The 26,502-nt window shown below is 47.3% G+C and overlaps 1 protein-coding gene across 1 annotated transcript in view; it reads left to right on the top strand.

Moving 5' to 3' along the window:
* Positions 1 to 3,449, top strand: part of Actbeta (inhibin subunit beta) — a 152,146-nt gene extending 148,697 nt beyond the window's left edge. The window contains exon 3 of the mRNA XM_089542347.1: positions 58 to 3,449. Within this exon, the coding sequence (XP_089398473.1) occupies positions 58 to 489 (432 nt within the window). The 3' untranslated portion in view covers positions 490 to 3,449. The remainder of the gene's footprint in view (positions 1 to 57) is intronic.
* The last annotated feature ends 23,053 nt before the right edge of the window (positions 3,450 to 26,502 follow it).

The raw sequence follows: 26,502 nt of genomic DNA, 5'->3' as shown, positions 1-26,502 counted from the left end.
GCACCGCGTATCAGGTGCCCCTGTACAGCCTGCAGAGAGCCGTCTCCGTCGTCGCAGGTGGCGCAGTTCGAGCGGCGGCAGCGGCGCCGCCCCTTCCTGGCCGTCGCCACCGAGGCTCTGGTGTCGCGGCGGCGCGGCCGGCGCTTCACCATCACGTGCGGCGAGGGGGTGACGCAGTGCTGCAAGCAGTCGCTGTACGTGAGCTTCGAGGACCTCGGCTGGGACGACTGGATCATCGCGCCCAAGGGCTACTTCGCCAACTACTGCATGGGCGAGTGCGCGGGCCGGCCCCGGACGCCCGACATGTTCCGCTACTTCCACGCGCACGTGCTCGAGGAGTACCGACTGCGCAACCCGTACGCCTCCATCTCGCCCTGCTGCGCGCCCACCAAGCTGTCGCCCATGTCGCTCATCTACTTCGACCGAGACCACAACATCATCAAGTCGGACCTGCCCAAGATGATCGTCGACGAGTGCGGCTGCACGTAGCGCTCGCCTCCGTAGGACATTTCTTCCACTTCAACCCTGGACGGCTCTAGTGTCCCGGTGTCTGTGATACGCTGCGGCCGTCTGCCCCCCGCGCTTCGAGGGCGAGGAGGGGCGCGCCCGCCTCGGTGCGTTCTTGTTCTAGTCAGTCCGCCCTCAGCCGCCGGACCAAGCCTCTCCTCCCCGTGCGGTGCTCTTTCCCTTTCTCTCTCTCTCTCTCTCTCCAAGCGGGGCTGGTGTCCGGACGGAGGACGTCTCTTGTGCGCGACTCGGCGACGAGACCTTTGCGTCGCGCTGCGTTGTGAGTGGTGAGTGAGGCCGCAGACTATGCCACGCGGCCGTCGTGTGTTCGGGGCCCCGACCCCCAAGGTTGTGCCGACAAGGTCCGTCGTGTGCGGGCCACAGTGTGTGACCCCGTGCGTCCACGGGTTGCCCAAAATGTGTTTAGCCTCGGACATATGTTGTTGTTTTTATTTTACGTCTCTCTTTTTCCTTTCCCTGCGAACGTTCGCACTGAAGACCGAGGAACACGGGGGACCATTCTAAACGGCGTTTGCGGTCGCTCGAACTCAATTTTAAAGTCACGTCTGCTAATGCGACTGGATCCATAGATTCTACAGACGCTTGCTTACAGCTGTTATGAAACGCTCTTAATTAATATGCGCGAGCGGACCCAAACCGAGCGCTTCCTTACAAAGATTTTAATTTCTTTCAAAATGCTTTATTTTTGCCTTTTGGTTCAGTGCCTGGATATTAAGAAGTAAAATTATTTTGTTGACAATTTCCCTCCTCATCTCCTATTAGTGTGTTCCAAAGGCCATAGAGGCGTCTGCAAATTAAAAAAAAAAACACGCAATAGAGTGGACCTGACTTTGTGTAGCCTTCCAATGAGGAGCCTGCGAATGCGTTGTTGCCTGTACACGCTGTTCCGATATGGTTCCCCGTGTTCGCCACCTGTTGTGAAAATTGCGAACGAATCTCGTTGTATTATCGCGACCAGCGCACCTGACAAGGTGTCGCCTTTTGTCTCCGCGCATATTCGTTACCGACTTCCCCCGGAATCAACGCCGCCCCTCGGTGGACGCTGAACCAGACGGGGGTGGCGAGTTGGTCTCAATACTGCGGATTTATGCTAAGCTCGGCTGTGAATACGGCTCTGTCAAACTCCTCTGTGTTCGTTGCTGTGTCTTGTATGTACATAGATGTTTATATTACGCACCAGCAATATAAAAGGCATTTCAGAGCGAGAGCAGCTTTGTTAGGGAATAGTTCAGCCAGCGAAAGGAGTCCCAAGTTTGATGTCACAATGACCGGCCATGTAACGTTACTAGGAATTCGAGGCACCGCTCAGGCCGTGTAGCTAAGCCTAGCGGCCTACCACGTTCTGTTCTACAGCCACCCGGTCATTCGCTTTCTTTGTTACTTCACCGATGACGTCATCGTGCTTTTTTAATGTTCAAAACCATGCGTCACGTGGTGTCAGCAAAGGAAACGAGAAGCGCTTGCCTCTAATTTCTGGTAATGAGCCCGTCTAGCGATGCTGTTATCTCTTAGGTTGGGGCTTACGCAATTTGGCGAGTACGCCTAATGTTAGCGAACTGCCGACACATGTTCAAATCACGTTATGCCTTCTTTTTCTTTACTCTTTTAACCTACCAAACATTGAGATCGAACTATTGCTACAGGTTAGATGAGGGGCCGTCTGTGTTTAAAGCAACAATTATTGGATTACATCACCAACCTGAAGAAATATCCTGGCCGCACCAACACTCCGGACGTTTCCACGACGAAGTTCCGGTACCACGGAGCAAATTACAAACGATAGGCACTTCTTTCGCTAGCCGAGCTACGCCCTTGTAGAGTGTTCTGCTGTAAACTGTTTGTCGCCTCCATGTTCGCCTCTTGCTGATAGCGCTACGCGGATCCTAACAAGCAGGGTTACTTTATAGACACGGGATATATGACGAAAGGTTGTCGTTGAGCCGTTAATTTATACCGGTCAAGTTTGTCTACTAAAGGTTCAAAGTATGAGCTGGAAAGGCTAGTTTGGTGCTCGCTTCAATGCGCAGCTTGTTTTTCTACGGTTCTTTCGTGTGCCTGGAGAGTGGTGTGTCGAGAACAAGTGCCATATCGTAGATAAGTCAGTGGAAAAAGGGCAAAAGGCGTCTGGAAGAGTGGTCTCCACATCGAGGAATACGCGAGTACAGTCTAAACATTAAGGTGCGAATTGATAGTCTTGAAATGTGATACTCAAAATGTCCGTCACATAATGTGCAGCTTTGGAAGTTTGGCAGTAGCAACAAAATATAGAACAAAAGAAGAAGAGGAAAAGGACTGGTGAATGACTGTTTTTGATGTTTTACAGCAGTTCATGAAATCTGACCGCTGAATTATCTCACACTGCAAAAATGAAGAAACTAGGGGCTTTTAAACGCTTATCGGTTGAAACGCAAAACGTGGCTTATTTTTTAATATTACCGATTTCGATAACATGGAATCGTACGCAGTGAAGATGCTTTACTGATAGCATGCTACGGAGAAAAAATATAGCGCCTTCTTCAGCCCTCCGTGCTTCTTTATTATAACATCGCTCATAAAGAGTTCAGCAGCTGTAAAAGTTCTCAGTTAGTGGGGAAACTTCATAACATGCTCGCACGCGACTTTTTTGGTGTCATAGAAGAGCTGCTAATCAAAGTAGCTGTCGCCGACAGCTAAGTGAGTCGCAGAGCACTGTATTCTTTCGTCGGCAGGGAAGATATCTTTCATCTCCTGCATTGAATGTTGCCGTAAATGTCGTTAGAAATGTACGTCCTTTCCACCCCATCCCTCGTTCGGCCATTGGCGCTGTTGATAACGAGAAATGTCATTATTTAATGGAGGGCCGAGAATCTCATTTTAGAGGCGAAAATGCCTGTGTACGAGTCTAGGTCAGCACTTCCTGTGCTCTATATTTTGCATTCCATTTCTTTGCGTTCTGGCGTCCTTAGCTCCCGGTCCATCAGGATTGTTTGAATTGTTTAGAGCCGGTTCAAACAGGATGCGTACATATTTCGACCAGGTTCAATCAACCAAGGTCTTACTTATTTATTTTGTCATTTCTTAGTTCCGGAGACCACCAACCCACACATATAACCTCTAGCTGCTTTCCGACCTTTCAGACCTTTCATTCGTTGCCAACAGCGTTGTTCTTTAGTGATGCTGGCCGCCTTTAAATATTCCATCACATACTTTCAACTAGTGCAGCCTACGCTCACACTTCAATGAATTCTTTAAAAGCTCGACACGCTAACAGAGATCGTAGGCGCAGTGGTCGAAGGGGAAAAAGAAAGCCTTGGCAATGAGCGACGGTTCGGCGAGTACAGAGGGCGCCAGCGGCGTATATGGCGCACTAATCGCAGGAATTCGAGAATTCTAATGATTCTTTCAGCCGCCACTTTGATAGTTTATCGCTTTCCGCCGTCAATTCGAAAGTTTCTCGAGGCGATCACCTGACACCGGAAAAGCGATAAATTTCTCGCTATTCCGTCCGCACCTGCCACGAAGGGGGCAGGGAAAAGGGTGTTGCAAAGTATCTGCCTGAGAGTTTTTTCCTTCTGGAGTGAGCGTATTATGCAGGTAGCTTCTCGCGAGACTGCCACTTTCAAAATCTTCTCTCCGACAGATTACGCAGAGTAGGCTCGCCACAGTGGACGAGGCGAGTGACCCGTTCGTCTCGAGACACAAACAAAGTGCTCCAGCCACGATGAAGGAGAAGGAGCTTGTTTTGACGGACAGTCGAGGCCCACCGGCCCCGGAGGGAGAGCGAAGGGGAATCCACGCTAGGGAAACCGGGGACAGAACCGTCACCCACTCGTGGAAGATAGGGATGAGGACTAGCAAGTCTTTCTCTCGCTCCCTACGCCACTAACGCTCCTAACTCCCTCCCTCTCCGGCGTATAACATCTCTGCGGACGTCACTCTTTTTCGTCACCCCTCTCTCCCTCTCTTTCTACCGCTATCTGAAGAGCAAATTTTCCCTCCTCTGCGCCCTCTTTCCTTCGCCTTACCCCTGTCTCCCCCATCTTCCCCCGTCTCGCTGCCAGTTGAAGACGGCATGGAACGCAAAGTGAATTGCGTGCCGGGCCGTCGGCTTAGCACACGCGCTGTCTTGATCGTCGCACGGCCCAAAGACTCCGCGCCGCCCGCCCGCTTCTCCACGCCGCTTTATTTCTATTTGCATTGCACCGACGAAGCAGGCCGGCAGTATACCCGCGCACGCGTACACTTAAAAACTGCGGAATTTGAACAGCGAGCAAGCTCCCAAGCTGCAGGGAAAACTGTTAACGCCCACTCGCACGCTCCGGTTCTCGTATCTCGGTTGGATTCTCTCTCTTTCTTTGCTTCTGTTCGTGCCTTCTTCTTGCTTACTTGTTGTCCCTGCCCCTGTCTTCTGGTGGAGCCGAGGGAAGAAACCATTTCTCATCCGCTGCAGTCCGCTTTCTATGCGCGCCGCGGAGCGAACGGAAAATGAATAATGTACTCCGGCCGACGGCAAGAAAGGGACGTCCCCAGTAGACACGCTTGGCCTGAGCACGCGCTGGGCGATCACACGCCGAGTTTGCGCGACCATGCGCCGGCGATATGCGGATGACTCGTTTTCAAGTACGCATGCAGTCGGTTCCGTTTCGCATTTTTTTTTCTTTGTTATGTTTTTTTTCAAACGCACACAATGAGTGCGAGCTAGGCGCCGCGTCGAGTGCACTTTGTAACACTTTGTGCAACCATACTAAACTTGGCTGCCCGTCCTCTGCATTCAACTCGCTTCTCTGTTGAGCATCGTTGGTTTGCCGCCGTAGCTGCCCTGCACGTTTAGCGAATAACATCACCGCGGGTCCAATTATGGAAATTTGTTTGGGCGTCCAAATAAACTCACCCGACCGAAAGTAATTTTGATGAATTTAGATACCGACTTTGATCGTGAAGAATAAAAAACGACAGTAACGTGAGGGAACCAGGAAATGCTCTTCCCGAAACTTTCAATTAATCTAGGTACTTCTGACAGCCGCATCAGCGATGAAGCCTGCATTTGCATTGAAACGTACAGATTCAAGAAGCGCAGGAATTTTTGATAACGTCTCGCAACGCACACTTTTCGGATAGAAATTATTCCCGGCTTCAAGCAAAGCTGAAGAGGCAGGGTTTTGGTAGAAACACCTAGTCTCGAAGGAAACCCTAGCACACAGCAAGCAGGAAGTACTTCGATAAGTGGAGAATTCTAGGCGCATTGTACGATAGAAAAAAAGAATCAGAATACTCAAAAGAGCTTGAAGTATTTGCAAAAAAAAAAAAATTCGCAGTATCTGAAATAAACTTTGTGGCAGAAAACAGGGCGTTATTACAGCCTTACTGTTCAGACAGAGAATCACTGTTTTTCTATGCTGCGATATATTTTGACGCGCTATTATAGAGGGCGTTCATAAAGCCCTCGGCGATTTGCGTTTTCTGCATCAGACTTCACACAATGCTTTATTTTGTATTCGCAACGTTTTTCATAGGTCCGCAATACTCACGACTTGCGCGTCGTCACGTGACCCTGTCACAGCGTCACGTGACCCTGTCACGTGACGCTGTCTGGCAGTAGCTGCGTGTAAAAGCCCCAGTGAACGCGGTCGAGCAGCGAAGACACCCTCGCGTCGATCGCCGCCGGCGCTCTATGCGATCGAAGGGGAGGACGCCTGCTATGTGCAGCGGCGAAATTCTCGCGCCCAGACAGTGTCCATTGAAGAGTCTTTTAGTTCCTCGGGCACTGGCCGCCCTGGTCGGGATGCAGCACAAAGGAAGAAGGATTGTTTCCGGAGCAGGTCCGAAAGCGAGCGAACACTTTCGGGCCTGTCTGAACATCTTCCGCTCCCGCTTTCAGCACCACACTCTCCCTGCTACTGCCACTGCCACCTTCCCTCTTCCTTTTTTCCCCCTCTCACCCACATTCTACCTCTTTTCTTTTTTTCTGTCTGGAGACGCGCGTTGCTTTTACTACGCTCACCCTTTCCTTATCCGTCGCGTTCGGCAGCGAAATAGCTACGCTAAGCAAACGCGATCATAAATTTCACTGCTACAATAATGAGGGATCTGTAAAACGAAAAGTTGCCAAGAAGCGAAATTTCGACAAAAATGAGATCAGTTTCCCCGACTTCTACAGTTCTCTTCCGTTCACAGTCGATCGAGGATATGAAAAGAAAAAGAGAAAAACTACGTAGCACGGTGCAAATGGTTCTCTACTGTTAAGGATTTGACAAGCCTTCAAAGCTAAGGATAACTTTCGCACGCGCCCCTCAAATAATATATATATATTCCCACCGGCGGCATGTGGTTGTTTTTTCTTCCGCTTTTCTTATCAATTAGCTTTAAGCGATAACATATTCAGTAAGGATCTAAAATCGAACAACAGTACAAAATAAATAAAAGAAAATAAAAATAAAAATCTCCTGTGCCCCTTGGTTTCTGTGGCTGTTGGCTTCTCGCATATATATATATATATATATATATATATATATAAAGGACGACTCGACCAGCCGTCGTAATTCTTTCAACCCCCCCAGTGACGGATTGGTCAAAAGGAGATTTCGGGGCGCAGCTATACAAAACCAGACTTCACACAAACGCAACCCTCCCTTCAAGGTGACGCAATTTTATCCCGGCTTTCTTTTGTTTACTGACACGTCGTCATTTTTCTCTGCGCATTGCCGCCCGCGACTAACATCAACACCACCAACAACAACAGCCGTGGTCCCATAGAGCCGCCGCACACAACGATGTGCTCATATCTAGTTGGCACGTCTTCATTTCCTAAGGCCATCTCGCCAGGCATCTCCAACTTCTATATCTTCGTCGTCTGAGCGCGATTCGATTGGCGAGCACGGGTTGCCCAGGAGAGGCGCCTAAAAGCGGCTGCCTTCTACACAGGCGCAACTATACTACTAGGCCGACGGCCGGGCGAGAACGGAAAGGAAGGGCACGTGGGGTGAGGAGGGAGGGGGGATGCGAGGGGAAAAAAAGAATAAATGAACGAATGAAATAAAAGTAGAAGCGTCCGGCGTGATCCAGCCGTCGCGTCGAAAGCGCGCGCGCTCGCCAGCATAGCGCTCGCATAGCGGCAGCAGCGAGTCGCGTAAAAACGACCCCCTCAGTCTCTTCCTTTTCCTCCTCCTCACTTTCTCTCGCTAACCTCCTCTCCCTCGCGCCTCGAATCGTCGTCGCGGCGCCGGCGCCGTGACAAACGGCCCGCGACGGGATCCCGGGTGCGGATCGCTCCCTCAGCGCACGCATAGGGAAGGGTTGTCAAAACTTGCACGGGAGGACGGAAGAGGGCGCATCTAAGCTGAGAAGGGTGGCGGGGCGTAGAGAAAGGTGTAAAGACTGATGGGCGAGGTGAAAGGGCAGATAAGCGGTAACAGCGTGACGTGGTCTCTGGGAAATGTGCGCGGTAGAACAACGGGAGACGGCGGCTTCTCTGCCACTTTTCGTTTTTTTGCGCCTCATCTTCTTGTCCTCTTCGTTTCAGCACGCGCTAGTATGCAATTGTTTGGCGAGTGGGGAGAGGTTTGGGGAGGAAATCGCGTTATTTAAAGAAAGAATTAAATGCCTCTGATTAAATGTTGGATCAGAAATAGTTGATCTGCCCTGTCGATTCGACCCGAGCAGCCAAGCTATGCTCTCAAGACCAAAATCGCGGAAACCAAAATTAGGAAGCATGAGTGTACGAGCTGGTGGATTTGGGCAGCCTCGGCGAGCAACAACACACTGCGGGAGAAGTGAGAATCTGACTCAATTGACGAGGCCAGTTCTCGTTACAGCACATTGTTTCAAAAAGAGAGAGGGAGACGATAATCATCTGCTTGCTGTGTAACGGTTATCACATGAGAGGTACTCTGTGACGCACTGTGTGATGCAATAGAAATCATTTATGTCGCAGTTGTCAGCCTGTCATTCGCTCCCAATGCTCACGGAAGTGAGCACTTGTTAGGCATACCTCGCTATCTTTCTTTCATCTCATGGTTGTGCGGTTGACCCCGAAAGGCACATGCGCAGAGATTATGGGAGACGTGCAGAGTTGGTGATATCTGTACCGGGCTTAGTGCAGGCTTCGTATAGGTTTTTCTACTGGTCAGATTTCGATAGAACGGTCTTCGACCGGAGGTTTCACTGCCAGTGAATGAGCGAGAAACCGGGGGTCAGTGAGAGCGCGATATTAAGCGACGAAAAGGAGGCATCGTGTGAGCGTGTAGGTGTGCATGCATGTCAGTCGTTCATGGCTCAAATAAAACTCGTACACACAGAGTCGTGGGCATTGAGTCCTCACCGTTAGGTGCGGAAGTCGGTGAACCTGGAAGCGGCGATGGTTGCTGTGGTTTTGTTAAATACCTCATTGGAACTATCTTGTTTCTTTGATTTCTTTCTTTCTTTCCTTTTTTCTTTCTTTCTTTCTTTCTTTCTTTCTTTCTTTCTTTCTTTCTTTCTTTCTTTCTTTCTTTCTTTACTTCTTTCTTTCTTTACTTCTTTCTTTTTTCCTTCCTTCCTTCTTTCTTCTTTCTATCTTTCTTTCGTTCCTTCTTTTATTGATGCAATGAACAAGCGAAATCGTACTCTTCATGCACGATCTTTTCAGTTGCCGCCGTAAGGAAGTGAGACTGCTTGAAAAGTGGGTTTCACAGTAGGCTACTTATTATGCTTTCAAAATACAGTTTTATGCTTGAAGCTCGAACTCGTCTTAATTTTCGCAGCTGTGGTAAGTTACCTGCTGCCGTAAAAGCAGGTCTTAGTAGGTGCACGATATTAGCCGACAAATTTACGGCATCGCGATCATCTTTTCGTTTTCATCACTCAAATGTAACTTCACCCCAGTGCACTCGAGATCTCCACGTAGCGCACTTAACGGCAAAGTGCAAATTCTCCGCGTGCGTGAGAGCAAAATGTCATGCACGCCATACGGGCACGTGGCGAACCTTTTATAATTCGCTACTGATAACTGCTATATTGCATGGACAACAGTGAAGATGCACCCCCTTGCGTGCATTTCTGTAGATAGGTACTACGACCGGCCGAGTGACGTGCATTTGGACTCTACTACGTTAATGTAGGCGAAAAGGGTAGCAAACAATGGTGAGCTAAGACAAATCGTCATTTAGGTCCTGGGTTAGTTATGCTGAGGCGCTCAATTGAATTGATTACAGACACGTTAATAACTAAACTGAAAGACACTAGGCCGCTTCCACGGGTTACGCTAACCTTACTAAAATGCCAATAAGTGGAGGGTGTTGAGACGAAGGCCGATAAGATTTACTAAAAGAAATAAAACAACGCTCACAACACCGGCGATCACACGTCTTGGAGCATTACGCGAGTGCAGGCTTTAAAAATGGCTTCCTTTGTTTCATCACCTTAATGAAATATTCTAATTATTCGCACTCCACGAAAATTACAGACAAAGATGCAGCAGGAAGCGCAATTGCAAGGAGCAGGAAAGAACTACTAATTGCTCTCAACAACACACCGTAGCGCCCAAACACGTCTCTGTATACGGCAGGCATTGTATAGACGTCCGAATAGAGGGCGTCTCATTTTCGCCTAGTTCTTTCGCCAGCAATTGTCTTTCTGCTTGCGCGCAACTCAACTGGGCAGCTAATGGGCACGGGGACATTGCACAAAAGAGGAGGCAACGGAGAAAGGGGGAAGGTAAGGGGGGGGAGGGGGGAGTTGGGGGGAGAGTACGCTCAAGCACCGACATCGCGTCGCATTCGGGTCACAATTCGATCGCGGAGGAAGGACGCAGCAGCAGTCGGCAGCGGAGAAACCCCGGGCCACGATGTGTTCCCCGAGCGGTCAATACGAGGCTTTCCCCTTCGGGGGCGCCGCTCATCCTTGGCCAAGATCGCTTACTTCGGGTCCCTTCCCTTTCTATCTCGTTTGGCCCGCCGTCGCTCGCATTTTTAATCCAGTGAAGGACTCGCCTTAAAACACTCACGTTGCGGGCACTTATCATTGCTCGTCGTGTCGACTTGGGGCGCCTCAGTGTTGGCTTGGGACTCTGCGCGAGTGCGTTTGTAGATAAATATACAGAAAAACAAAAAAAGAAACGATGTGGCGGAGGCAATGGTCGCGAGCACCCGCGAAAAGTTGCAACGCGAAATATTGACCGACACGAACAAATAGATATGTGAAATTCATAACACGTACGACTCCCGCCTCCGTTTTTCGGTGCGCCGTATCCCTTCCCCCTCTTCCCACTCCCAAACGTTCTCATATCTCCAGTGTCCCGATTTATCCAGGCAAGGAACCTTCGATGCTTTGTTGTTATATGCTTGCACGAGCACGCGCTTGTCGTGGAAGCTAAAGTTGACGGGTGGGTGGGGGGCACGGCCCGGCCATGTCTTCGGCAAACAGGGCACGCCGAAGGCCGACAACGACGCAGCCCTCGGAGACTTTGCGTCGTATCCACGATGCCGTGTTTTGGTGTCTCAGAGCCCTTTTGTGTGCCGCTGCGGTATTGTTCTTTATCTGACAAGCCTGCATAGAGAACGATAATGAATGGCGAATCAAACAAAAAATTGCAAAAGGAAAGTGGTGAGGCTGGAAAGAATACGCTCCGTATACTTAGGCTCTCCTAATGTTCATGTTAAGTTTATTGGTGGCCGCTCTACTGGCAACGCTCGGTTGAATGGCCGTATGCTCCATATATAGCTTCCGGTCGGAGTAGCGACTGCGCAACACTGAGCTTACTATTGATATTATCCCAGTGACAAGTCGGCCAAAACATGATCTAAATAGATTGTTCTTGTCACTGCTTATTCTGTAAAGCTGCGCCAAATGTATACACTGCATCCCCCCCCCCCTTTCTGTTACAAAAATATGTTGCAAGAGTAGTTCAAGTTCGACGTACGAGTACGAATCAACCTATGGTAAACAGGTAACGACTGGCGGACGGAACGCAGCAATTTATCGCTGGACACAAAATGACCGTTCTCCTCTCTTTGATCATTTTGGTGCTGTCTTCATTCGCATAAATTTCTCTTGACTCTTTTCACCATTTACTGCAATGCCAATGCAGTTGATAGGCTCTGTCGCGGCTTTGCAGCAAAGTGTTACGCCCTTCCCATTCTGCATTCGTTAAGTTGAAATATCTTACCACTGTGTGCTTCATGTCCAGATTGGTGCTCGGCTGGCAATGGAAGAAACTGAGAATGACACAAGTATTTGCGATTAGTTATTGCTGCCTTTCTTCTAAGAGTTTGGTACAAGCATTGAGCCGGTTCCGTGTGTTGTCGACGTTCATGTCACTCGCTTTCTCATAAGATGGCCTTTGCAGTCATTAGACTGGAATTCGTCAAACACAGCCTTCACTTTGCAAGGAATTTTTTATTTTTTTTAAGGGAGCCATAGCTTTTAGGTTTGCTAGCGAAAAGAGATGTCCTTGACGCCCAACGACTCGTGGTGGCAACGCAGAAAAAGAAAAAGACGCGCTGAAAAGGTACGACTTTAACGTGCCCACGGAGCGGGTAGTATACCATGCTCAACGACCAGAAATCACTTTGCGCGCGGCGCGACGACGTTTGCTTTATCGTTCCTCATTCTAGTTCGAAGCCTAGAGCCGCATTTTTCGCTCACTTCCAAGGCAGGACAATGATTGTCAGACCGGTACGTACCGAGCAAATCTATTCAGCGTGCATTGCTCCAAGAGTTGAATGTTCCGTGCGTTCGCCTTTTCATAGCCGCTCTACTAAACTCGCGTCAAGTGCTCTCATCATACAGGTGTTCTTTGAATCCGCTATCGCGTAGCTCGCGCGCGCCTGTGTGTGCGTGTGTCTCTGTGTGTTCGAAAAGAGCGGGGCTTATCCAGTCTCGTCCTTCGCGCCTGCGCCATTCTTCCCCATAAGGAAACTCCACTGTCTCGAGTGGGCTTTCAATGGGCCTCTACGTGTATTGTGTTGAAAGTCGGCAAAAATGTATTCGCTGTCTCTCCGTCGGGTATCGTGGTCTTGCGCCGCCTCTTTCCTGTTCGTCCATTCGCGCTCTTGTATGCTTGCCTGCTTAGTGGAGTGCGTGTGTGCGAGGACAGGCGCGTACGCGAGTGAGAGTCACGTGACGCATCTAGAAGAATTGTTTCAAACGAAGGAGGAGGAGAGGGAGCCCCGCGCCGCCACAGCTGCTTCCGTGCTGGGTGTGCTCGCCGCTTCTCTGCACTGCACCGTTCGGCGTACACACGGACCTCAAGCGCTCCCCTCTCTCTTTCGGCGCTGTACTGGCTGGCTGGTGGAAGCTGCGTGCGTGGTAGGACTCCACCTGTGGTGTGCTCCGGACTGCGGACTTCTCTAAACAATTAACACGAAGACGGTGCCCGCCTGCGCGTGTGTGTGTAAGTGTGCGTGCGTGTGCGGCGACGGTGTTTCAGCGGTGGCGGTCGTCGACTGCTCGTCGACCGACTGAACTGTGATGAGCGGCCGCGCCTCTTCGAAAGCGGATCGTCCCCGAGCAGTCTCGGCTATAGCTGTGATTACGAAAGGCTGTCCTTCTCGTCCTGGAGTCCCTTCTCTGGCTCCGCGTCTCCTCGCAGCTGCTCTGCGGCTTCTGTGCCCTTGGTGAAGGTCACGGGAAGCGGAACCAACAAACGAGCACGACGAACAAAGAGAGAAGAAGGAGAGAAAAGAAGAAGAAAAAGAGAGAGAGAAAAAACAATATGACGGGAACGAAACTCAAAGACAATAAGTCAAGTTTACCGCGTGGCATAGCTGTGATTCAAGGACCTCAATAACGATCGTCAGTGTGCGTTGTGCGTGCTTGTGTGTACTACGTGTGCATGTGCGTACGTGTGCATGTGTGTGTTCGCATGTGTGTCATGATGTAGGTCTGGCGAAAAACAAAACATAAAAGAAGGAATTCGGCAACGGCGTTCTCATAGACGGAAAGGGAACGTAGTGTGAGAAGAAAGATTCGAGGATGACGGTAGTCTTGACTCCCGGGTTTTTAACCGGAGCTCATTAACAACCTGGAAAGCGCTCCACACGGTCCTTCTCATGTTCATGGTCGCGAAACATTCAGTTTAGTACCTCTTTGTCAGCACGGCGACTTGAAAAATGTCATTGCGTGGTTAGACGGATGTAAATTATCGAATAGTTACGTAAATGACGTAATGTTTGCTCTAAGCAACTGCAGGAACGTCGCCAAGAAACAGGACACTCTGAAACTAAATTGAAAAGGCAGACTATATAAATATTACTCGGAAAATGCAGTCTTCCTTGGACATGCCAACAGAGACTGTCAATCAGTATCATTGGTAGCCAAAAGAGACGTTGCCGTTTAGGTTTCTGATCATTGAAGTGCCGCTTTTAAAATGTGCAGCTTTAACTGCCTTTTGCACCGTATTGGTTCACTGGAATCTAATGACGTGATCATACCAAGTGTTCCCTGCCATAGCTTTTTAACGCTTTCTACAGATCAACCAAGCACAGCTTGTAGACTGACGAAACTTGCCTGTTTTCAGAGCTTCTTTCATGAAGCTCGCACGCTCCTCCAGTGAATCGTTGAACTTGATCTCTACACTTTTCCACAATACTATGTGGGTCGTGCGATCCAAGGATATGACGAAGCGCCTATGCGCGCGAGGCATAGGTTAAACTAAGCCTGCAATGTTCTGATTGTCTGTCGATACTACCGCTTCCTCCCCGGGACGCGTGGTTGCCACGAACAACTGCCAAAAAAGAGCTAGCAGTATTATTAACTAAAGGAAGCAACTTGGTCACTGCCGATATGCTTACTAGGAAAGTGTTGGCTAAAATTGTCGAATAAGTACGACATCTTTTTTTTTTTTTTAGTAAGATGGCACAGTGCGTACTAATCAAACTATGAAACCAATTAATGATTTATGAAATATAAGCGACGAACCGCTGAGACTCAGAAAAACAATTACTGTTCTAGACAACTCTCATCTTCTCGTGATTGAGACAGGAAAAGATCTGGAGGCAGAGAATATAGAATAACCCTCCCCCCCCAAAAAAAAGAAAAGAAAAAGAGAACATGCATTACGAACAAACTCCCTTTTTTACTTGACCACATGATCTACCGAATGCTCTAGCGCAAGGTGACTGCAAACTTTGAAAAGCATTTTACTACTCGAATATTTTGTCTTTTTTTCTTTATTGTTCAAAGTAGCACTGTACAAACTTCATTGGTCACATTAATCGCTAGGCCCATAAAATAGCAAAAATAAGTTGTGTAAAAATTCTTGCGGAACTACGATATGTCTTCTCGAAGCCTCTTCGTCTAAACCGGTTTCCGCAACGCTTCATTGTAACTGGTGTTTAAAGAAGCCTGTTATTTAATTGTACATTAAGAGCGTATGTCACCAGAAGCCCGCGTCGCGAACACGGGCTACTTAACTACCAGGCTGCTCTTGATGTTATTTTTCATTTTTCTTGCTACACATTGCACAGTTTTTATACTTGCTCTGTTTTTTACACCGTGTACCTGATAATTTCTTGCGAATCTCTCTTCATTTATTGAGATCTTGGACGCCATGAATGCCGTATATCGGACCACTTTGAGTTTTGTATGGGAACCAGACTGCCACATCTCAGAGCAGAGGAAACTTAGCCATGTTTCTTTCGTCGTGACTGTGATTGGCGTTACATAGCTTTCTTGTGTGTCCCACGATGCGCCTGTGTTTTGAAAATTGGTGGATCCTACCATGGGAAGCTTTGGAACAGCAAAGGATGTGAACTGCCTAATCACTTTCAGCTTTTAATTCGCAACGATAGGTGGCGTCGAGAGCGATAACAAAAAACTGTAATGCACTGTCACACCAGCGATACTGACCCCACAGTTCGTCGAATTAGTACGATCAAAAACACTGTGATGTTAATCTGCGTGTATGTACCAAAACAGTTTCCTGCCGCACGTTGACTTAAGACCTTGGTAGTGTAAGGTGCCCGCTTTCGAAGCGGCTATGTAATAAAGAAAAACAAAGCGTAACTTGGCTCTAAATCACTGCGTTGTTCCTGTTCAAGTGTCCCTTGGCAAATTGGAAGAAAATTCCTGCTGCATAAAGGAAGTGCGGTTTGCGCACGGTTCCACACAGCTGACAGACACTGCCTGCGCGCAGAGTAACTCCGGAGTGATGCGCGCATATGCATTAACACCTTTTTTGTAAAGGACGCTTTTGCAGTGAGTAAGCTTGTTTCATTGTAAAATCTTCTGCGGGTACTCGAGTGCTTGCGACTGCGAGCCGTTTAAATGGGTTCTTAGACACCTCTCTGCTCGTACCGGTGCTTCATTAAAAGCTCATCGTTGATGGGGCTCAATGGTGGATCCAGCATTGCATTGAAGGAAGACGGGAGGAGGGTAGGTCAAACAAAGATGCCTTTCCGGAAAAAAAAAGAAAAATAATTGAGAGCCTGCATACGTGTCACGCAGAGCTGACCAATCAAGAGCGGGAATTTGATTTTTGAATTTGCCGCGCTTTTGTCACATGCTGGTAACGTCTTCGTGGCTCTGTTAACACAGCGGCTAGTAAAGAAAGTAACTAAAAACAATGCACGCGTATTAGGTTACAGACATGCCTTTAGTTGTGCAGTCAAGGACAAAAGTTTCCGGAACGCGAATTTGCAGAAAAAAAAATTATTTTGGCGTAGCCTCGCTAGCATTTAAGATGGTATCTTCTAGCAAACGGAGAATGCATGAGTCTCCATGCTTCCATGCATTTCATTGACCTGGTATTCCTGACCGCGCCACAATTTTTTTCCCTTGAATCCCCATCCCACAAAGTTTTCTTCGTGACTATACCCTTCCCCCCTACCTCTTTTGTCATAAGGCGAGAGCTTGGATCCACCCCTGGTGGGACCACGGGATATGTTGCATCACGGCGCTTCTATTTCTTCTACACAAAACACAAAAACTTCGTGGTTTTCTCGTTTAAGAATGCTTCAAACTTATGATTGGTCGAGCATATACCGTGGAGGCGTGGTCATCATGCACTTTTACCGGACTGGAAAATGCTATAAAAGAGGCAAAATTTTGCATACAAGAAACAAACTCGGAAGCGCCGTACGAAACCGTACCAAGGCCCCTTCTGGCGGCGGCGCTCTCGACTTCGCACTGTGATGACGTCACATTTTCAATTGTGGATTTTAGGAACCTTTAGATGCGGCTTAAAATCAGCGCCTCGCGACTGCTAGCAGCGTTTTCGCGTTTGGCTTCGTGAGCGAAAGGCCGCTTAAGTACTGCCACTGTTTGCCCGAAAGTTATAAATATTGTCACGCTCATCGCGCTGTGATGTACGTTATTTCACTTGACCTGAGTATCAGAATGACCGTGGAAGTACAAAGGGACACGCGCAAAAGAATAATAAAGCGAAACAAATCAAAACTGAAGTAGTTCCAGACGTGGAGGTGAATGGAGAGTGTAAGAACGAAAAAGAGAGAGAAAGAAGTGGTGCTTTACATGAATTTTGTGAGAGGATGTCGACGGCTGTTTTGAGATCAGTGTGAAGGAGGTTATTTAAATATGTTTCAGTGCCATATGCTGTTTTGTGCGAACGGCGAAATAAAATCGTGAAAAATACACCGAAAACATGAACTACTCTTTTTTTATTCTCCTTGGAGCTTTCGCAAACACACCGTGAAAGGTTCATCGGATGCAACATATTGCGCGTGAGTGTTTCACGAGATGACAAAAAAAAAACGGTAGACCAAGATGCACCCTCACCAATCCCCTGCCGTGGGTATGTGCCATTAAGCCTGAGGACATCATGATCATCATATGAATCCACCCAAGTATACGCGCGCTCAATCCGTAAAATTGAATTAGATATTGCTATCACCTACTAATGGTTAGCTACCATTACCCTTAGGTGGATAACGTTACTATCTTCTAATAAAAAAAGCAGCGAATGTAATGCCTATAAGAAACTTGCCATCGACTCTGCGCTACTCATAAGAGTTTCTCCAGCGTTTCTCACTCAGCGAAATACGGTGAAGAATCTCCGCAAAAATGTAGAGCAGCGGAGTGATTAAAGCTTCTAACCATATTACTTGTCAGCCTTTGGCAGATTATTATTAGGATTATTACTGTTTATTCTTAGTTCGCATGTTTCATTTATTGACTAATAATTCGATCAATCAGTTCCTCCGGTAGTACCTAATGACAATAAATGAAAGCACATATCCGATGTTACACTTGTGGGACGTTACGGTGGCGCAGAAAAAAAAACTTGAGTGGACACCATGGTGTAAGATAGTGGACACTTAAGCTCCGCCTCGAGGGTATGAAGCGTAGTGTTAATGTTGTCCCTTCAGCGGCACGGGGTCCTCTTTGTGTATCAATTCGTAGACATGGACATTGTTCTTTTCTTCACCATAAGATGACACTTAACCTGCCCTTACGGTTACCGTGGGATAGGATTAGAGATCACTCCCACGCGTGACTCCTTTTCTGTCACCTAGGTTGTGCCTAAATGCCCATATATGCGGGATTGCTCATTCTCTACTTTACATGCATATGTCCCTGGAAGTCCTCACACCATTCCTGGCGCACTGGTGCAGCAGTTAAGCGGTGCGCCACTGCCCCGGAAGGTGGTTGATTCAAACACAGCCACCGGCAGGGTTCCTGAGACCTGGACTGCTCCTCCCGAGCAACCTCTCGGCACCAGTCATTCATTCAACTGCCACCTGCCACAGTTGGCGATTTGCTCACAGCCTTCGGGCAGGTTGTGATAACGTCAGAGGGTCACGTGACCCAGGTGGCAGTTGTACCACCTGCTTTTCTCGACAGGCCGGGGTCGTCGCTGAAACAAAAGCTTGACACTGTCGCGTTAAAATGTGCTAAAATTAGCTCGTAATTTTGATGGTAACGACGACTACTCGACGGATTCAATTGTATACCTGAGGGTTCTCGAGCGACGCATCTTATTGGGGCTAGATGATAAGCTGAGTGCAAAATCCAAAGTCAGAAAAGCGACGGAAGAACACTTGTCCCAGCGTCCTCTTTCTCTAGTTTTAATATTTTTCGTGTTAGCGCTCCGACATGTTGCCGAAGTAGCTGACGCTACCGGTGTGCTGTTTGGGAGATGGTAAAGCACTGTGAAAGAAAAAGATGTGAGTCAACAACGCAGAGTAACAAAGGCAAGACAAGAGAAGGGGAACTGCACCTCTTTATTTCAACATTCTTTTTCGGAAGGAAAATTACGCCCGAATACGTACCTGTATGATGACATAACTGCACGAGGATAGCTATCACACAATGACATGATATGCGCATGTCCGTTTCTTTAAACACCACCCTAAACTTGCTACTTGGTTGAACTCATGAATGCCAGGTTGATTTAAAAGGTATGCGGCAAGAACATGTCTTCTCCTGGCTTGGGTCATACAATATAATACGCGTACATATACGCCTACGTAACTTTAGGTATCGCATCTCAAATGTTGGGCTAGCAGAAATAGATCCAATAAAACAAATAAAGTTAACCTGGTCTGTAGCTCCTTGCCCTCACCGGAGCGAAAAATAAATGGCGAGAGCCGCATCACACCCTGTTTTCTTCTTCACTCAAGAATGTACCCACGCCCACGTGGATAGTGGTAGCTAAGCACTACTACTCATCTCTGAGTACGAGCACAAGCTTTTAGATGCGTAATCAAAACACAGTACTAGCCGAATGTGCTGTACTGTTCGAAATGCAGAATGAAGGACCCAACGAAAGACTCGTATACGATGCATCATTTCAGCCGACAACGAAGCAAGCGACTTTGCAAGAAGAGTAAAAATGTCCGAGGTGAGTAGTGATTTCAGCGCCTTGCTGGACACCACAATGTGTAGCTGACGTCTAGGTCATAATTAGTCACATAGTTTGGTGGGTTTTAACAGGCGAAGCCAACATTGTAAGCCCGAGTCAAGGAATCGGGATTAGCTCTCAAAATGCACATTGGACACGTTACTACAGCTATAAAGAAAAATGACAAAAGCTACATGAAGAATTGCCAACCAACATCCACAGTAAACACTTTTGCAAGGCCTTTGGGAAAGTTCTTTTAAGCCGTTTTCATAAATTTGGTAGAACGCATAAGCAATTGACTTCCAACACGGATGTCGTAAAGGCGTTAGCATCGAGCTTGTGCTACTCGCACAGAAAGAACGCATCATAATTTCTTTAGAACCATGCAGACTCGCAGAAGGAATGTTTCTTGATCTTACAAAATCTTTTCATAGCGTGAGTCGTCAATTAATCAGCCGCAAAATGGCTCAAAATGGCTTATTAATAAGTCATACCGCGAAAGTTGTCTGGCTTTCGCGGTAAACGGCATCTTTAATTCAGTCGTACGTGCAGTATCGCAGCCAGATGTATGGAATGGTTGTATTTGCACTCACGACAGGTTCCCAGAGGCGTTATAAAAGATTTTGTCTTCGCACTCCCTTTTTTCAGTATGTGCGAAAATGACGTCACAAAGCTTTTCCTCTTCGGCACATTCCATCATCTATGCAGATAATACCACCATTCTTTTAACAGGGAAGTGGGTTTAGGAACTATATGATACCGCAAATTCGCCTAATCTCTGGACTATCCGAAATCGGTTCCGCTGCCACTTCTGCTATGCTAGCACGAGGTACACACGACAATTCAGCGAACAAATGACAGCGCCCAGGGAGCTCTTGTTGCAATGGTCTATTTATTGGTTGTGCTTGAAAAATGAGAAAAAAAAGAACTGTTTAAGAATTAATGTAACCAGGATTAAATGCATCTTGTTTTTAAGCGAAGGCAAATTGCATCAACGAACCAAACTATGTTCCTGCACTCTACCCCTATCGAAATCCTGCGCTGTTTCAAAACATTGTGTCATTTTTCAATAAACTTTTTTTTTGAGACTCATGCATTAACTTCTGAGTAACAAAGCTCTCTCCTCGGTTTTCGGCCTAACTTATCGTTATAGCAATATACTGCCGCGGAAATTATGGTATTATTTTACAATACACCCTTTTCTCGCAACTTGCCCACTGCCACCCGGAATGGAGGCCAGGACAAAACAAAATTTAGTAGCTTGCATTTATTGGAGGAAAAGTTTCTTCGAGCTGCTGAAAATGTGCACAGCCGTTATCGCTAACATGAGGGTACACTAACTGCAATTTAATGGCTGTACTGAAGGCCTATGATTGCCTAATGTATAAAACCTTCAAGCAAGAATTTAAAAGTGAAGCTGCTCTTTCACGCCACCTAGCAGATCTGAAAAATAGTGCCGAAGCACATAACACATGTATTGATGAGCAATCTAAAGTAACAACATATAAAACGACATACTCAGTGCAAACACTGCAGAACCAACTACCAAGAAGGCTGAGCCAACTAAAAAGCAACGCAATTTGCCTTTAAAAAAATCTCCTTCAAAGAGCTAAGGACTTGTTTTGTAAGTTAACGGTTATTTTCTTGATGTGTTTTCATTATCCATTTGAATTGTGCACAGGCGACAATTTAGTATTTAATATTCTCTCATCATTTTCTCTCCCAGTTTTACTTGGCGTGAGATTTCTGCATCCATTTATGTTAATCAGTCATTTATGTTAATCAGCCGCCGTCGTAGCTCAGTGGTAATGGCGCTCGGCTGCTGAACCGAAAGCCGCTGGTTCAATCCCGGCAACTGCTGTCGCATTCCGATGGAGGCGAAATGCTAGAGGCCCGTGTACTGCACGCAATCAGTGCACGTCAAAGAACCTAAGGCGGTCGAAATTAACCGGAGCCCTCCACTACGGCGTCCCCAATAGCCTGAGACATTTTGGGACGTTAAACCCCCTAAATCGAAATGAAACTTGTGTGTAACCAGTTCATTGCCAGCTATGCAGTTAAATAACATTTGTTAATCATCTTTGTTCGAAAACTGAGTCACATATATTTGGCTCTCTTCGGTGGAGTCTGTTCAGCGACGCTGCGAAACTACAGGTGTGGGAGCTCGTCAAGTTGACGCCACAACAGCATTTTCGGTCGGGTATTGAATCGGACAGAGCCAACTATGACAAAAGTTGACGAAACAGAAAACTACGAAAAGGTTGAGCGCTTTTCCTGACGGTCTACAAAATCGTGTATTTTTTTACTTGATGCAAATGAAAAATAAAGTATATGTAAAACTCAGACATGTGAGGTTCTCCAACGCCAGCCGAAACTTCAGTACAAAAGCGTTTCTGCATCTCGCATTCGCCGACATGTCGCTTCCATGGTCGGAACCCAACCTGTCATCTCGTGCTCAGTAGTAAGCAGGTTAGAGCAACTGAGCTGCCAGAAAGGGTTGTGATGTAGTAGATAGAATAACTTGCAATGACTGCTGGGACGAGAAGGCGAATAGCATGTAAAGAAGTTATACACAGTAAGAAGACAATGAGGTGAAGTCTGGTTGTATTCTGTTGCGAAAGCAACACTACGCGAGTCGCCGAGCCATTTCGCGGAGCTGACGAAAGGCAATTCTGCGCATGCGCGAGGAGCGGTGACGTCACACGTCGCACAGCTGGCGCGCCGCCGCCGTCGCTGCGCGGGTGACTCAGAGGTGCCGCTGCCGCGCTCGCCAGTTGCGCATGCGCAGTAGCGGCGCATAGCTAGCGTGCCGGGGCCGGCTGCCGCTGTCTCCCTCAATGCTTTCGCAATCCTCCAGGTTTAACCAGAGCTAAACCACTGCGAAATTTTAAAGCGAAAGCCTTTAACGCCTCATACTGTCGTTAGCAGCCGTGTCGGCAGATTTGTCCGCGTTTCGGCGTTACTACTTGAAAAGAAACTGCGTCAAGGCTGGGAATCGAACCAGGGTTTTGGCATTTGAAGCGGAGACGCTACCACTCTGCCACGAAGGCTCAAGGTTTGAGCATGAATAAAGGCGCATCTAGTGAATGCATGGGTTTTATAAATAAAATATAAGGAATAAAAAATAAAAGTAAGAAAAAGCAACAAAAATAAGAAAAGAAACAAAAATAAAAATAAAATAAAAACATATGAAAAATAAAAAACAATAAAAAGCAAAGAAGCAAGAATAAAAAGTCAAATGAAAATAAATAATAAATTATGAATATAAAGAATAAAAACAAACAAAAGCTTTTGCCTTGCAGTACTTTAGAGAGCCAAAATGCCCCCTGAATTTTTTATCAGTTCTATAATTTCTTCCTAATTCTGTACCGTGCCTCTATTGCTTGTACTGCGGCCATTATGAATATCTAAGAAAGATTTTTTTTCGCCACAACATTTAATGCGGGTACTATGCTCACTACTGGAATGCGCGCGTACTTACGCCAAAGCCGTTGCCCTTTCAGAGATGTGCAGCCTGGACCTTTCATGCATGCTGCCACCAAGCTGTGCTTTGCGATGCTAAAAAAGGAGGATACGACTCTCAATGCGCGCGAGAACTTTTGGAGCGGTTACGAAATGATCCGGCTTTGGAGTAGGCGGAAGCCACCACGACATCAAAATGCACTTGGCCCTTAGGTCGGCGTCGTAGGTGTGGTCGTAGTGAATCGTGTCCCAAACATACAAAGGAAATGTCATGTGATAGAACAAGAAAGAAAGGGTGATTTTTACCATGCTATCAGTGACTTATCCACGCTACGCCGAAACCTCTGCAGCAGTTTAAAAATGGAAGCACGGCAAAAAATAGCGCCTACCTGTTCTGCTCCTACGCGTCCGCAGAAAAGCTAAGAGAAAGGAAACACTTCACACGGACGTTCTTCCTCACCTCCTCCTTCTTTCTGGGATGCAGCTTTGGATGAGGTCGCGTACGAAGAATCTGTGAGCTGCCAAGAAATGTAATCTGCTGCTCAAGAGAGGCGACCGCTTCCACAGATTTTCTAGTACAAAAAGCAAAACGCTTGTCTAGAACACGTTCTGGGCGTGTTTCGGGCTGAAGACGAGATATTTATAGATAACAATTGGTTAAAAATGGTCTGGATGTAAGCATGTGCAGTCAAACTTAAAGGATTTCGTTGTCATTTTCTGACTTCCTGGTCGCAGCGCCTTTGGGAGGTGCGGAACAGACAGTTCGCTTGTTCTAGACATGCGTTTTGACCTCTGTACATTCTGGTTCCTCGTTGAGGCAAGGAAAGTGTGTGTGTGTGTGTGTGTGTGTGTGCGTGCGTGCGTGCGTGCGTGTGTGTGTGTGTGCGCGCGTGCGTGCGTGCGTGCGTGTGTGTGTGTGTGTGTGTGTGTGTGTGTGCGCGCGCGCGCGCGTGTGTGCGTGTGTGTGCGTGCGTGCGCGGCCTCTTGCCAACGCAACAAGAAACAGGACAGACTCATAAACGCTGAAATCGAGCGAAGTAATAGCCTTCTAACCTAAATCTGTGCCCACCTTTACTCAGTAGTCCGTATAACTACTTTTGAACACACGACATGCGCGAATATGGAATCCAACCTCCGACATAAACCAGCTTCTTGTCATTGTCTACTGAGTCTCTCTCTGGTTGAACGATCGCGGATGGATATAAAATATCAGTGTAAGTTACGCAATTTCTATGCTGAAAGCATAGACAGATACGCAGGTGCTTGTTGCACAGCCATTTCAAAGTGGCTTTGATCGTTGTCGCACTTCCAGTAAATGTGTCTTTCAACCGTAAAAAATTATGGCCTCAGGTGGTCAATACCTCTGTCATTCAAGTGAATTTCGCCCGACACACCACACTCTCGCTTTGTTGTTGTTCGTTTAGCACATCTTACGTCTACTTTCTGCATGTCATTTGTCCCGCAACTTTTCTCATTCCTAAGACCTTTCAGGTCTTAGCACTTGTTCCTCCATATGATGCCACTGGGCCTTACGCCGTGTTTGGCATATTCTATCGTTTTATGGTTTTGCGTGCAGCAATGAAAGCAGCCTATAGAGTCAGAGTTAATTATATGTTCAGAAAATTTGCTTGACTAACGCGGCTGCTGATCACACATAGCAGGCGCAGAACAGGTGCAGAGCAGGCATAGCACAAGCACATAACAGGCATAAAACTTGCATTGAACAGGTGCTGCAGAACAAGCACGGAACAACCACAGAACAGGTGCAGAACAGGCACAGAACAGGCGCAGAGCAGGCGCAGAAAAGGTACAGAACAGGCATATAACAAGCACAGAACAGGCACATGACAGGCATAGAGCAAGCACATAACAGGCACAGAACAGGCATAGAACAGGCAGACAGCAGTTACAGAACAGGCACAGTAAAGGTACACAACAAGCCCGGAACAGGCACAGAGCGGGCACATAACAGGTACAGAACAGGCATAGAACAAGCACATAACAGGCACATAACAGGCACATAACAGGCACAAAACAGGCACAGAACAGGCACAGAGAAGCACAAAACAGGGGAACTGGAAGTCATTGGGAAAGGTCATTTTCATTCACTAGAGTCAACTTGGCTGGCGATGCGACTAATAACAGGTGATGCCTTCGGCTTCTAAATTTTGTGTGCAGCATTTTTTCTTCATGCTACCAGCTCTGCCGAGAAAAAGGCCGTGCGGTGACGTGAGAAATAGAATAATAATTGCCTGTCGTTGTGTTTCGTCTACAGTGTCGGATTATTTTTTTTAGAAATGCTAGAACTTATCGCTAACGACACATTTGGCATTTTATTTCATCATAAAACTGTACAAAAGCATGAGCAAACAACTATTGGGCCAACAGCCGTACAGGCCCATGAGGTATACATGCGTATGTAAAGCAGCAATCAAGACACAGAACTGAACAGTAGTGCACTGATGACAAGATCAATTAAAACGACAGAAAACACATCAATGTAGGAATAATGTAATTTGGTTACTGAACAATACCAACGCAGAGGCAGTGGAGCATACTTAACTGGTCTGTGAAAGATCTAACCTTTTGACGCATAGTGCAAAGTTACTGGCGGTCTTTACTACTACTAGTAATGCGCTCCAGTTTTTGTACCATGATGCTGAATCAGTCGTTGGCCGTACGTTTCTGGCAAATGGTGAATTAAAGTTTGTGTTTGTGGAGTTTCTAATGTTACGAGCACATGTTACATGTTTTGATTATTTTACTGTTAGTTACCATCCATACTTCGCTAGACGCGACAAGACTGTTGACATAGTACTGTGATCACACGCAAGCGACTCTACGACGTTGGGGACTAGTCGCGACGATGTAAGGACGTTAGCTGGAAAGCTCCGAGTCGGGTTTATACAGAGCGTGGTCTACAACCCCGGCAACACTGATTTCCGACGACCAGCATGAGCGCTGTACTACTGACGCCTATTTGCTTTATTTTCTCTGCGGACGCAAGTTCGTTCAAAATTCGCTCTGGATATTTTGATCTGACCTGCTTATACATGTCTATTTTCACCACCGTAGCGGTCAGCACACATGAGTACATATCTTTTTCCACTATAGTCCAGTTGGTCGCACTGACGTTCCTTTGCCCCGAAGGCAATACGACACGTGCGGAGTTTGTCCTTATTTTTTTAATCATGTTCTAAAGCAGACAGATTTCAGACAGTGCTGCGCACTACGCATGGCGGGCCTTGCACTCCGAGGCTCCGAGGGGAAAAGTCAGACTGATCTCAGGTTCTAATCGTACCTTCCCTCACATAGACCCATTCATTTCAGAAATCAAACAGTTTTAATAGAACCGAAGCATCGGTCGCCACATTAGATAATTAATGCGTCCTCGTGTAATTATGCTGAAAAACCAGACACGAGTTCTCCTTCAGAGGACGTTCCCAGCGGTCAGCAGACCTTTGACTAACATTTGTAATCGCTCGATTGAAGGCGAAAGAGAGAGAGAGATAAAAAAAAGTTGAAGGAAAATAGTTAGCAGACGAAACAAAAAGTAGGAGACTCCTGAGTCACTCAAATTACCCAGTGCCTTTATTCAAGGCGGGCCGTCTGCAGGCAGGCGAGACAGGAGTAGATCACTGCAGTGAAAGAGCCGAACCATCGGCTCGTTGAGCACGGATGGCCTCCAGTTCATTGCGCAAAGCGTCCCAGATTTACGCTCTGAGTGGCGCAAGGGACGATGGCCGGTCAGGAGCGCA

The sequence above is a fragment of the Amblyomma mixtum genome, chromosome 5, assembly GCF_055824585.1.
Source record: "Amblyomma mixtum isolate Tamu chromosome 5, ASM5582458v1, whole genome shotgun sequence".
In the NCBI taxonomy this organism is placed as follows: domain Eukaryota; kingdom Metazoa; phylum Arthropoda; class Arachnida; order Ixodida; family Ixodidae; genus Amblyomma; species Amblyomma mixtum.
Note: the sequence above shows the minus strand (reverse complement) of the source record. Positions and strands in the feature narration are given on the sequence as shown.